The 11932-nt window shown below is 61.7% G+C and overlaps 1 protein-coding gene across 2 annotated transcripts; it reads right to left on the bottom strand.

Annotated features, from left to right (window-relative positions):
• Window positions 1–459: 459 nt before the first annotated feature.
• On the bottom strand, window positions 460–10044 carry Unc93b1 (unc-93 homolog B1, TLR signaling regulator). Of its 2 annotated transcripts, XM_048359703.1 has the most exons (11): window positions 9887–10044; window positions 9614–9755; window positions 8778–8931; window positions 6808–6969; window positions 6487–6619; window positions 6087–6180; window positions 5570–5694; window positions 4154–4336; window positions 3116–3389; window positions 1211–1329; window positions 460–809 (listed from the first exon to the last, which is right to left on the bottom strand). In XM_048359703.1, the coding sequence occupies exons 1-11, from the start codon at window positions 9980–9982 to the stop codon at window positions 498–500; spliced, it is 1794 nt and encodes a 597-aa protein (XP_048215660.1). In that variant the 5' UTR covers window positions 9983–10044; the 3' UTR covers window positions 460–497. The 2 variants fall into 2 exon arrangements, with proteins under 2 accessions (XP_048215660.1, XP_048215661.1); XM_048359704.1 differs by lacking the exons at window positions 460–809; window positions 3116–3389 and having other exon boundaries at window positions 1213–1329.
• Window positions 10045–11932: the final 1888 nt, after the last annotated feature.

Raw genomic sequence — 11932 nt, forward strand, 5'->3', positions numbered from 1 at the left:
CGCAAGGAAGGCCGGGCGGGGCGGGGCCAGGGGCGGGGCCAGAGACCGGGGGCGTGGTCGGCGCAGGCATGTGGGAGGGGCGAGGCCTGAGGAGGAGGGGGCGGGGCCCTGCATGGCAGGGGCGGAGCAGAGGCGGGCCTGATGAGGAAGGGGCGGGGCCTGGCACGGCGGGGGCGGTGCAGGGGCGGGGCCTGAGGAGGAGGGGCGGGGTCTGTTACGACGGGGACGGAGCAGAGGCGGGCTTGATGAGGAAGGGGCGGGGCCTGGTATGCTGGGGCTGAGCCGGGGCGGGGCCTGGGGCGGAAGGGGCGGGGCCTGGACGACAGGAGGCGGGGCGGGCAGGGGGCGCGGCCGGGCCGGGCCGGGGAGGTGCGCCCTGTCTGGGCACGGCTGGGGCTCGCACGCCCCGTGGCCGGCGCCCGTGGGTTTTAGGAGACCCAGGTGCGTGTTGCGGACAGCACAGAGCGGAGTCCGCTGAGGCCGGCGGGCGGCGTCCCTCACTGCTCCTCAGGCCCGTCGCCCCCCAGCGCCTGTTCGTAGGGGCAGGGCCGGCGCTGGGGGCCGGGGCCGGGGCCGGGGCCGGGGCCGGGCGCCGCCTCCGCGCAGTCCGCCGGGGCTCCGCGCTCGCGATCCGCGTCGTCCTCCTCGTCCGAGTTGTCCTCCTCCAGGTAGCGGTAGCCGCGCACTTTGTGCTGGGGCCGCGGGATGCGCGGCTGGCGCGGGATCAGCCCGCGCCGCAGCTTCCGCTCCATCCACAGGTAGGAGGCCGCCGCCGCCACCAGCGACACCAGCAGCACGGCCAGCTTAGCCTGGGCACAGGAGGCCGTTGAGGGCCGCGCGCCCGCCTCCCCGGGCCCCCCTCCCCGGGCCCCCCTCCCGGGCCCCCCCTCCCGGGCCCCCCGGGGCTCGGTCTCCCTAACCGTGCGGGCTTGGTGACGTCTGGAACCCGGTGTGGGCTTCCCTGACCTTGGCTTAGGCCATGGCCCCGTGGACACCGAGCACACGCATCGGGCGGCAGGGGCTGCAGGTAGGCTCCAAGTCACGCGTGCACAGATCTGCTCACTGAATGTGAGCCTGGCCAGCCCCGCACCCTTGCCTGGGGAGCTGGGGAGGGGCCCTGGGAAGCCGTGTCCCCGAGGCCACCGTGAAGCCAGGAGTCCACCTTCTGGTTGGCGGGCGTGATTTCTGCCACTCCCCCCACCAGCCTCACCTTCATGGGCAGGCTGGAGCCCAGGTACACGGCAAAGATGGCCACGGCCTGCCACCAGTGGTAGATGGTAAAGATGAAGTCCTGCCTCTCCTTGTCTTCATATAGGATTCCCAGGAGTGCTGCGGGGGGGGGGGGGGGGGGGGGGGCGGGGCAGGGTAAGTGCCAGGTGTTCACTGGGGCCTGGAGATGCTGACTTCCCACCTGTGACTCTCCTAGGCCCGGTGCCTGCCAGCCCCGGGCCCCATCCCTGGGTAGGCCAGCCCTCGTGCACCTCCTAGTGGAAGCCCTGCTTACTACACTCCCCGGGAAGCACACAGGACAGAGGCCCCAAAGCTCTGTGCTCAGTCAGGTCCCGCCACAGAAGCTGTTTCTTCTCCTCATCAGGGCTGAGGAGAGCCACCAACTGTGCACACCCAAAGAGTGTGACCCGGGGACTGGTTTCTTCCCTGGGGATGGACAGAAAGAGCACGGGACAGGGAGTGGAGTCAGGAGATTCTGAGGCTAGTGCTCAGGTGGACAAAGGTGGGAATTCAGAGGTGTGAAGATATGGACTGAACTGTTACTTCTGTGGGTGATTTGGGGGCAGTTACTCGATTCCCCAGAGCTGCTTAATGACAATATGTCAAGTTGGGAAATTCTAAAGCAAGCCCACACAGCCCTTGGCAGACCATGAGAGCCACTAAATAGCAACACTGTTTTCAGGCTCAGGACATGAGCAGTCTCATTCTGGGCTGATGGCATTCAAAACTGTGAAGAGAGCCAGGTGCCAGTGGCTCCCGCCTGTAATCCTAGCTACTCCGAAGGCTGAGACCAGAGGATTTGGCTTTGAAGCTAGATCATACAGATAAACCCATGAAATGTGTATCTGCAGTTAATCAGCAAGAAGCTGGAAGGGGAAGTGTGGCTCGAGTGGTAGAGCATGAGCCTTGAGCAAAAAAGCTAAGCTAGGATGTGAGGTCCTGAGTTTCAGCCCCAGTGCCAGTACACACACACACACACACACACACTTTTTTAATGTGACAGCCATCAAAATAGATGTTGATATCGACCCACATAACAGCTGCTTGTGACTGGCAAAGATTTACCCAGGCTTGCGGCCTGGACTCGGCTGCTGTGCTCTAAGGCTTCAAGCCTGCTTCTGTCTCAAAAAGGGCCAGATCTGGTGCTAGAAGTGTAGGTTAGCATTGGAGTGTTGCAGAATCAACCTCAAGGACTGCAAAAGGTAAAAGAAAGGGGCTGGGAATGTGGCCTAGTGGCAAGAGTGCTTGCCTCATTCACATGAAGCCCTGGGTTCGATTCCTCAGCACCACATATATAGAAAAAGCCAGGAGTGGCGCTGTGGCTCAAGTGGCGGAGTGCTAGCCTTGAGCAAAAAGAAGCCAGAGACAGTGCTCAGGCCCTGAGTCCAAGGCCCAGGACTGGCAAAAAAAACAAAAGAAAAGGAAAAAGAAAATAGCTCGTATCTGTACTGACACCCTACAGCTGGGGCAGGCCCACCTGCTGCTACGCTCTGGTACAAACAAGACCAGACATCTATTTCCACCCTCACAGAAACTATGGGCCTGGCACGGGACAGAGGTGTCTGGCATGTTTTTCCCACTGTGCCCACGGGCTGTCCACAGAACTCTCACTCACGCTGCACATCCACAAGATTTTCTACCAGCCTCAGTGTCCACAACAGCAAGTCCACACTCTCCTAGCTGCCCACGGGCTTCCACGCCTGTCCCTACAGTGTCCACACTCTTTCCACCTCCGGATTGGGCACAGGGATCCCCACCTCCCTACGCCTCCTCCACAGATTCCCGTGCGGGTCCCAGGTCTGTCTCTGGGGTGCAGATGCTCCCCGCTCTCCCAGAGGCTGTCACAGGGCCCCCTCAGCGCCCCAGGGCCCAGTGCAATACTCACTGCTGAGTCCCGTCTTGTTGAATGCGCTGCCCACACCCCAGAGGGCGGCTGTCGCGTAGAGGATCCCACTTTGTTGCAGGGCCCTAGGCACAGGGGCCCAGAAAAAGAGGCTGAGGGTGAGCAGCAGGTGCAGCCCTGCCCCGGCGAGCAGGGGCACAGACCGTGGCAGCCACAGCCCCAGCACACCCAGGATGGAGGCAGCTGAGGCCCCCAGGCTGTAAGCTATGAGGAGGTAGGCCAGCCGCTCCAGCCCCACGGAGCACACGCCATAGCCCTGCGGAGACAAGAGAGAGCGCCCACCCACGGTGTCACCCTTGCCGGATCTGCACCTGCTCTAACTCCCTTCAAGACCTCTGGGAAGAGAGATGGATAGAAAATGAAACTTCTTAGATTATGTCCCCAGACACCCAGGGCTATATCTCATCTGAAACCAAGTACTTTATTCCATTTCAGCTCCGGAGAGGTTAAAATGAGGCCAGGCACTGGTGGTTCACACCTGTAATCCCAGCTACTCGGGAGGCTGGCTGAGATCTGAGGATCTTGGTTTGAAGCCAACCCCAGCAGAAAACTCCTTGAAACTCATCTCCAATTAACCAGCAAAAAGCCAGAAGTGGCGCCGTGGCCCAAGTAGCAGAGCACTATTCTTGAGTGAAAAAGTGAAGGAACACCACCCATGCCGAATGGAGAAAAATTTGGGATCTTCTTGTACATTTATACATATATTAAAAAGTTACTTGCTGGTTATCTAAAACTCAAGATTTAGGGCTGGGAATGTGGCTTAGCGGTATGGTGCTTGCGTGCCGAGCATGCATGAAGCCCTGGGTTCGATTCCTCAGCACCACATATACAGAAAAAGCCAGAAGTGGCGCTGTGGCTCACGTGGTAGAGTGCTGGCCTTGAGCAAAAGAAGCTCAGGGACAGTGGCCAGGCCCTGGGTCCCAAGCCCCGAGACTGGCCAAAAAAAAAAAAAAAAAAAAGTAAACTCAAATTTATCTGTGTGTCCTGCTTTGTGGGCAACTCTATGCGGGCTGTACTTACCAGGGCGAAGCCAGTGCAGGCAAAGAGCACCTCGAAGCCACTGTAGATGAAGAAAGGCACCAGGTGGCGCAGGCGGAAGTCCCGCATGTGCTTGAAGGGCAGCTGGAAGATGTTGCCCCAGCCCACGCTGCGCAGGTCGATCTCCTCCGTGGGCCGGTAAGCGGCGCCACACAGGCCCAGCACCTGTGCCCAGGGGCTGTTAAGGGATGACCCACCAGGCGCCCCTACACAGACCCCTGGGCTTCAGCCCCAACTCAGCCCAAGGCCCCACCCACAGGCGCACCCAGCCCTCAGCTCAGCCCCGCCCCCAGGCTCTCTCTGGACACCAGCCCCAAGGCCCGCCCCGCCCCCCCACACCCCACTCCAGGCCTCAGAGCAAGGCCCCGCCCCCACCCACTCCAGGCCTCAGAGCAAGGCCCCGCCCCCGGCACACCCACTGCAGGCCTCAACCCAAGGCCCCGCCCCCACCCACTACAGGCCTCAACCCAAGGCCCCGCCCCCACCCGCTCCAGGCCTCAGAGCAAGGCCCCGCCCCCAGCACACCCACTGCAGGCCTCAACCCAAGGCCCCGCCCCCACCCACTACAGGCCTCAACCCAAGGCCCCGCCCCCACCCGCTCCAGGCCTCAGAGCAAGGCCCCGCCCCCAGCACACCCACTACAGGCCTCAACCCAAGGTCCCGCCCACAGGCATAACCAACCCACAGCTCAGCCCCGCCCCCAGGCTCATTCTGGACAGCAGCCCCAAGGGCCGCCCCCCCCAACCCACTACAGGCCTTAGCCCAAGGCCCCCCCCCCCACAACCCACTACAGGCCTCAGCCCATGGTCCACTCCTGGGAACTCTCCAGGCCTCAGCACACGCCCCCAGGCACACCCACTACAGGCCTCAACCCAAGGCCCCGCCCCCAGGCACTCTCCTGGCCTCAGCCCAAGGCCTAGCCCTGGGCACTCTCCAGACCTCAGCACACGCCCCCAGTCCTCTCTGAGGCCCCGCCCCCAGGCACACCCACAGGCCTGGGCCTTGTGCTCCTCCAAGCTCAGGGCTCCAGCGCTGCATCCAAGGCCCCCTCCCCACCCTGGCACTCCCGGCCCAGATCTCTGAGCTCAGCCTGGCACGCTTTAGCTCCACCTTCTCGCACCAGCCTCAGACTTGGGCCACGCCTTCCAGCCCAGGACCGCCCGCAGGCCACGGCCAGTCAGCCCCCTTGGCCCCGATTCCCATGGACTCTGAGATTCCAACTTTGGCCCTGGCCCGCGGGCCTCAGCTCCCCTCCAGAACGCGCCACTCAGGCCACACCCAGGTCCAGAGCCCACTCCAAGGTCACTCCCCTGCCTGGGCCCCACCAGGCTGCCCAGGCTCCTGAGGGGCCACACTCGTCCTCGCTCGCTCTGCTCCACGCCCAAGCCCGGGCCTCACCAGCAGCATGGCCAGGAAGGCCACTGCCATGAGCACGCTCTCCACCACAATGAGGCTTCGGCTCCACGGAAGCGTCTGCAGAACTGTCTTGTTGAAGCCCTGGAGGATGCCCTGGCTCTTCGTGCCTGGGGAGGGAGAGCAGGCGCAGTGCGGCAGGGAGTAGCGGCACGAAGAAACACGGCGGCAGGGCACGATGAGCCAAGGAGGGTTCCACTGGGGGTCAGCTAGGAGGTTGGGGCTGTTAGGGAGTGAGAGGCCAGCCCACCTCCCACCACTCTGCATTGACTAGCTGTATGCCTGGCCCCCAAAGCAGCCTCAACCCAGAGAGCACCTCCTCCAGGAAGCTTTCCCTCCCCTCCGCCCCTCTCACTGCCTCCAGTACCCAACCACACAGTACTGGGCCTGGGCCTTTCTGACGAGAGCTACTGGACACTGCTCCCGGAGCCCTGAATCCTGGGGTCGCGTGGATGAGGAAGCGGGCCTTGGCGACCTCTCCTGCACCCGCACGAGGACTGACCGCAGCTCTTCACGTTGAACAGCGTGTGGTTCAGGTCGTACAAGTAGTAGTTCAAGAAGTAAATCATAGGCAGCTGGGCGCAGGCAAAGCTCAGCTGTGGGTAGAAGAGCCGCTGTGGCCCAACTCCGGCATGGAGTCAGGTGGGAGCCCCCTCCGCCCCCCACCGAGGGGACAGGAGCTTTCCACCTCTGGGGACCAAGGAAGAAGGACCCCCTCCCCAGTTGGTACTGTAAACCGGGTGGGATGGGGCCTCTGTCGTGACAGGTAAGTGAGCAAGGGTTAGCTCCGGAAGACAAAAGTGCGACTGGAGAGCTGAGGGAACCACCGTGGGCTCCCATGTGTGGGGTCCGGGCCTGAACCCCTAGCAGCCCCTGGCCAACGTCCCGAGAGACACACTCACATGAAAGAAGCTATAGAAGATGGCCTGGAAGACCAGGAGGTAGGGCGCGTGGGAGCCCTGGGGCGGCCGGTGCTGGGGCCCGTGGTCCTCCTGCTCCTTGTAGTGGGAGTACTCGTAGTACTTCTGGGCCATCCTGGACCACAGAGGAGCGAAGGCTGTCCCCGGCCCCTCCACTCCCTGCACCCAGAGCTACGGGCTGGCCAACCCAGGGGAGGAAACCCGGGGAGCGGAAAGCTTGCCTGAAATGGCCCTGCTGAGATTGCAAGAGGCTTTAGCCGGGTGTCCAGCCCCCCCCCACATCCTGCTGCCCGCCAGGCTTACCGAGTTATATAGTTGCCCATGGAGGCCCAGAGAGGCACGATGGCCATGCCCAGGGCCACAGCGGAGGGCACGAGAGTGTAGTAGCGCTCCCAGTAGTTGGTGGAGACGAAGAGGGCGTAGATGCCCACGGCCAGAAACATCATCCACTTGGTGCCAAAAAACCTGCAGCAGTGGTTGGAGCGCTGGCACCATAGGCCCGCCGACCGCGACCCTAGGTCCCAGCTCCCGAGGCTGTGTGAGCTGGGGACAGGGAGCCCTATGTGAAGGTACAGTCTCCTAACGGGATAGGTCTGGGGGAAAGTCTCATGGAAATAATGGGAGGGGCTGGATGAGTGACAGCATAAGAGCCCAATCAAAGCATGGAGGCTGATCAAGTCAAAACCACTTCTGGTAAGCCATCTACTCTGGAGGCTGAGATTTGAGGATCATGGGTCAAAGACAGTCCAGGCAGGAAAGTCCGAGACTCTTATCTTCACTTAACCACCAGAAAACCAGAAGGTGCACTGTGGCTCAAACGGGTAGAGCACCAGCCTTGAGCAAAAGAGCTCAGAGACAGAGCCTAGGCCCTGAGTTCAAGCCCCATGACCAACAAAAAAACAACAACAATAACAACATTCCTAGTTTCTGTATTGTGCTCATTATAGCCTTTGTTTTGACTTCTAGGAAGTGCTAAGCAGAACATCCTGAGTTTTCTCATACTTGAGCCCCAGGTCTTTTATCATCCTCATTTCATTATTGAATGCATAGATAAGCAGTCTTCTGTGGTCTATTTAGAAGGAAGGTAGGTCACATACAAATGCAAATTTTGATAAGAGTAAAACAGCAAAATCCAAAAACTTTTACTGCAGGGGAGGATGTGGTTTAAAAATTGGCCCCCTGGAGCTGGGAATGTGGCTTAGTGGTAGAGTGCTTGCCTAGCATACGTGAAGCCCTGGGTTCGATTCCTCAGTACCTCATAAACAGAAAAGGCAGGAAGTGGCACTGTGGCTCACGTGGTAGAGGGCTAGCCTTGAGCAAAAGAAGCTCAGAGACAGTGCTCAGGCCCTGAGTTCAAACCTTAATACCAACACACACACAAATAATAATAATAATAATAATAATAAAATCAGAGAAAAAGAAGCAAAGAGTTAGAGACATAGCAGGAGCTCAGAACCATGGTTCGGGGGCCCCCATCTCTGTCAAAGGTTTGACTCTTGCAAAACATTCAAGTATGAAGGCTGCAGAAGGGCAAAGATATGTCCAGCACAAAAAAGCAAGCGAGTGAGCCTTGCCTTGCACACCCATGTGCTCCAGTGTGCAAGGATGTGGACTTGATCTACACGTGCTGGCAAGGCAGTGAACTCAGTCTATCTACTGAAGAGCTTTGAGGATCTCTCTTTTCTCAGATTCCAGTTATAATGATCTAACCCTGTGCAGCTGCAGTTACAGCAGACTAAAATCAAAACGACAAAAAAAAAGGGGGGGGGACTTAAAGCTCCTGCGCTCTGTCCCCCAGCGTCTGAGTTGCATCAGGGAAGGTGCTGTGGAGGGAATGATGGGTGCGTTCTCCAGGAGGCTGCCCTAAACACCCTGACACGCAGATCTACAGTTGTCCCTCTGTCCTGGTCACCTACCCAGCCAGGCCCTGCCGAAAGAAACGAGCCCTCCACACGAGTCATCAGAAGTTGGGCCAGGGGCGGGTGCTTGGGCCTTAGTTGGTGGATCAATTCCTCTCGTGGGCACACCCAACACAGAACTGGCAGCCACAGAGACAGCGGGGAGGAAGTCGTGAGATCCAACACAGGCAATCTGAGAGTGGCAGCCTGGTGTCTCTGGCTTAAACTAAGTGCGCTGGGCCCAAGCTCTTGTTTCTTCCCCCTTTACTCTCACCCTCCCAGGCAGGCAAGGGCTCCCCATAACACATCAGCCCCGCTGGAGCCCTGGAGCTCCAACGGCCTCGGCACCCTTGGGGGGGGGGGCAGTGCTGGCACCTGATGAGCAAGGGTGTGTAGAGCAGGGCAGCGATGGGCGTCACGTTGATGCCCATGAGCATCTTGCTGTCGATGTCGGGCAGCCCCATGTTGCCGTACTTCACTTCGCGGTAGGTCTCATCGTAGTGCAGGATCAGCTGGATCTGAAGGAGGCCTGGGGATAGGGGCGACGTGGAGGGGCGGCCTGGGGTGCGGGAGGACGGGGGCGGCGTGGAGGGGCGGCCTGGGGTGCGGGAGGACTGGGGCGGCGTGGAGGGGCGGCCTGGGGTGCGGGAGGACTGGGGCGGCGTGGAGGGGCGGCCTGGGGTGCGGGAGGACTGGGGCGGCGTGGAGGAGCGGCCTGGGGTGCGGGAGGACAGGGGCGGCGTGGAGGGGCGGCCTGGGGTGCGGGAGGACAGGGGCGGCGTGGAGGGGCGGCCTGGGGTGCGGGAGGACTGGGGAGGTGTGGAGGAGCAGCTTTGTCTGCATGCACCTGGGTGGAGGTAGGACACAAGCGTGCAATGGCTGTGGGGCAGAGGGGCAGGGCGCCCCTGAGCACCCCGCGTGGCTGTGGCCGTGGGGCAGGCGCCCCTGAGCACCCCGCGTGGCTGTGGCCGTGGGGCAGGCGCCCCTGAGCACCCCGCGTGGCTGTGGCCGTGGGGCAGGCGCCCCTGAGCACCCCGCGTGGCTGTGGCTGTGGCCGTGGGGCGCAGGTGCGCAGAGGCTGGAGGCGGGAAGCGAAAGGGGAAGAAGCGGCGGCCGCTCGGTTTCTCTTTCCCAGCCGGGCCACGGGGTAGGGAGGGGCCGGGTGGGGGTCACCGGGCAGCGCTCGCCCGCCGCCCTCCCGCGCCCCGTACCCAGGTAGACGCCGTAGGTGAGCATGCCCCCCGCGCTGGCCGCCAGCACGTTCTTGAGCACCCCGAGGCGCTTGCGGCGGTAGTAGCGGCGCTCCTCCTCCTCCTCGTTGTAGTTGGGGTACGCGCCCACCAGCTCGTCCAGCTGAGGACGCACACGTCCTCAGTCCCGCCCGCCGCCCCCGCCCGCCCGCGGGACGCCCTACCCGCCCCCCGCCCCTCGACACCCCCGCCCCCGCCCCCCCCCCCGCCTCCGCGCTCCGGGCCCCCGCTCACCGGGGCGTCGGGCCCATCGGGGACCCCAAACCGGTCCGCGTCGCCCTGTGGGCCCGCAGGCCCCGCCACCGGGTAGAGCGGCGGCTCCGCCTCCATGACCGGCCAGGCCCAGACCAAGGAAGACTCGGTGCAACTCTGCCACCCGGGACGCCCGCCAGGACTTCCTCCCGCGAGGACCGCCCCGGGCCTCCGGCTCCGGGCCCCGCCCCCTGCCTCGCCCCGCCCACCACCCCGACCGGCCACGCCCCCTGGCTCGCCCCGTTCCGCCCACCTCCCCGGACAGCCACGCCCCCTGGCTCGCCACGCCCCCTCCCCGGCCAGCCTCGCCCCCTGGTTCGCCACGCCCCGCCCACCACCCCGACAGGCCACGCCCCCTCGCTCGCCCCGTTCCGCCCACCTCCCCGTTCGCCCGGCCCCACCAATCTCAGCCCCAGCGTCGTCCAGCTCCACCCCGATAGCCACGCCCCTGGTCCCCCACCCCTCCTCCTGATTCGCCCCGCCCAGCCCCACTCCTGAGGCCCACCCACACGTATGCACGCATGTTTTTTGTATGTGCACATGTGTTTATGTGTGCATGTGGTGTGTAGAGTTGTATACATGTATGCAGGCATGCGTTCGTGTGCATACATGTGTGTGGGTGCGTGCATGTGTGCTTGTGTGTGTAAGTGTACACACGTGCTGTGTCCAAGTGCCCTTCCCCAGTGTCTCTGTAGGGTCAGGGACTCGCCATCTAGGATGTGAGCTCAATTATGTCCCGTCGTTTAGGAATTAACCTATCCCCTAAGCCTCCATTGGGTTATGGTGGAATCGTACTTTTTTGTGTTCCAGTACTGGGACTTGAACTCAGGGCCTCTCATCCTTATGTAGCTTTTTTCACTCCAAGCTAGTGGCACTACCACTTGAGCCAAAGCTCCACTTCTGGCTGTTTGGTGGTTAATTGGAGATAAGAATCTCACAGACTTTCTTGTTTGGGCTGGCTTTGAACCGAGATCCTCAGATCTCAGCCTCCTGAGAAGCTAGGATGACAGGCGTGAGCCACTGGCTCCCAGTTTATGGTGGAATAATTGACACAATACAAAGTTTTATTCCTGGCCTGTCACCAGCTCCCCTCAATCCTGCCTTTGTCAGCCCCAAACCCACCTGTTTGTAACCCACAGGCGACAGTGCAGCCCACCTCCCTATCCCAGCCCAGCTCCAGTTTGCTGTCCTCTCTAGGGAAGGGGCGCTGGGAGCCGAGAGACTGCAATGTTCTGCCCTGCGGGGGAGGGCCCAGAGACTCCTGAACCCCCTGTACCCAGTAGACAGACACCCCCATATCCCTGGCTATCCACCTGGTTGGAAACACCTGAATATTCAGAAAATATCCAGTTCTGTTTCACGCTCTGCACCTTCTGCTTGGAGTGCCCTCCCTGCCCACCCTTAGCGCTCGGCATAAGATACCACCCCAAGGAAGAGTGAGCCCCACTATTTCCTACCTGCTTTTCTGTTCATTGTCTGAGAAGCTGGCTGGTACCAAGTTTCCCCATGCGGAGGACTGTATCAAGCACTTACTCAGTGACTGGGTGCACGTGACTGGATGGATGCATGAGTGACCAGATGACCCCGCCCACCCCAAGTATCCAGGAAGTGCCATGCCTGGGGAGCAGGCCCGGCAGACACAAGGCCCCGTGTGTCCTTCTGTGTGGCCCTGACTGGGCCGGAGTGCACGGGCAGAGATGCCTAATGGCACGAGAATTTGCACAGAGGTGACTGCGAGCTCCGCGGAGGGGACAAACGGTGCCAGCTGCGGCCACAGCTGCTCAGCGAGCACTGTTCGCTTGACCTCTTCACTTTGCACCTGGCCCTGCTGGAGGCCCACACGCCTGAGTCAGGAAGGTCCCGGCCTCCACGCCGTCCAGGGCCTGAGGGACATCTCCTTCCTTAGGGGGTGTGAGGCCCATCCACGCGCACTGATCCTGCCGCACCCCTGGGCCCTCTCAGGTGATTCCCAGAGTCTTATGGATTTTTCTGCCTCAGCTGGCTTTGAACCGAGACCCTCGGACCTCA

This window comes from Perognathus longimembris, chromosome 13 (genome assembly GCF_023159225.1).
Source record: "Perognathus longimembris pacificus isolate PPM17 chromosome 13, ASM2315922v1, whole genome shotgun sequence".
NCBI classification, from domain to species: Eukaryota; Metazoa; Chordata; class Mammalia; order Rodentia; family Heteromyidae; genus Perognathus; species Perognathus longimembris.